This window comes from Corvus kubaryi, unplaced genomic scaffold, assembly GCF_017639235.1.
Source record: "Corvus kubaryi isolate FWS band 111438036 unplaced genomic scaffold, C.kubaryi_AGA036_p1.0 37045, whole genome shotgun sequence".
In the NCBI taxonomy this organism is placed as follows: Eukaryota; Metazoa; Chordata; class Aves; order Passeriformes; family Corvidae; genus Corvus; species Corvus kubaryi.
Window position 1 is genome coordinate 65477 of NW_024581019.1, and position 1154 is coordinate 66630.

Here is a 1154-nt window from a genome sequence, read left to right on the forward strand (position 1 = left end):
CGGGCGGGACCGGCGGCGGGAGGAGCTGCAGCGCCGTGAGACACCGGAACGGGGGGAACGGGACCGGGACCGGGGGGAGCTGGCTCCGGGCCGGGGGTGCCGCTGACTCCCCCGGTGCTGAGGGATCCCGGTGCCCCCCGGCAGTGCGGGACCGCTATGGGGACAGCGGCGACAGCGACAGCGACAGCTCCGAGTCCAGCGGGGACGACGTGGTGAGTTGGGGGTCCCGGGGCGTCCCGGGGTCCCTCAGCCCTCCCGGACCCCCCTGATCTCCAGCCCCCCCCAGGCCCTGGACCCCCGGGAGGAGCGGGAGTTCTACCGGACCCTAGCGCTGCTGAAGACGCGGGACCCCCGGATTTACCGGGCGGACACCACGTTCTACACCCGGGAAGGTACCGGGCGGGCCGCTCTGAATCACGGGGGTCCCCAAAACCCGGGGGGGGGGGGGGCCCAAAACTCATCCCGTCCCTCACCAGAATCCGAGGAGGAGGAGGATGGTGAGGAGGAGGAGGAGGAAGAGCGCCCAGCCAAGCCGATGTTCCTGAAGGATTACGAGAGGAAGGTGGTGCTGGAGAAGGAAGGGTGAGGAGGGGGCGTTCGGGGAGGGGAGTTTGGGGGGTTTTGGGGGTTTCTGAGCCCCCCCGGGGCGCCCTGACCTTCCCCTCCCCACAGCAAATACGTGGACGAGGAGGATGAGGAGGATGAAGAGGCGGCAGCCAAGCGGAGGAAGGTGAGGGTGGGGGGGAGGTGGGACCCCTCTGACCCCCCCCAAACCCCTGTGACCCCCCATGACCCCCCCAAACCCCTGTGACCCCCCCATGACCCCCCAAATCCCTTCCCCCCAGGTCGAAGCCTCCCAGAGTTACGCGGAAGAGCAGCGGGCGCTGAAGGAGAGGTGAGGGGGGGCCCGCGGGGTTTGGGGGGTCCTGGGGGGCTGTGGGATTTTGGGGGGCCTTCGGGTGACCCCGGACCTCCCCCCACAGTTTCCGAGCCTTCGTGGCCGACAGCGAGGAGGAGGAGGAGGGAGGGGCCCTGCTCCGGCCACGAGTCCGATCCCAGGAGGAGAAGGTGAGGGGGGAGCTGGGGGACCCCGGGGGGGGTTTTGGGGTCCTGGGGAGGGTTTTGGGGGTCCCCCACTGACGCCATTTCCCCCC

The 1154-nt window shown here is 70.4% G+C and overlaps 1 protein-coding gene across 1 annotated transcript in view; it reads left to right on the top strand.

The window, feature by feature from the left end:
- Positions 1-1140, top strand: part of KRI1 (KRI1 homolog) — a 1293-nt gene extending 153 nt beyond the window's left edge. Inside the window, exons 2-7 of the mRNA XM_042020773.1 lie at positions 145-212; positions 287-392; positions 477-582; positions 673-730; positions 846-895; positions 984-1140. Coding sequence (XP_041876707.1) covers positions 145-212; positions 287-392; positions 477-582; positions 673-730; positions 846-895; positions 984-1140 — 545 coding nt within the window. The remainder of the gene's footprint in view (positions 1-144; positions 213-286; positions 393-476; positions 583-672; positions 731-845; positions 896-983) is intronic.
- Positions 1141-1154: the final 14 nt, after the last annotated feature.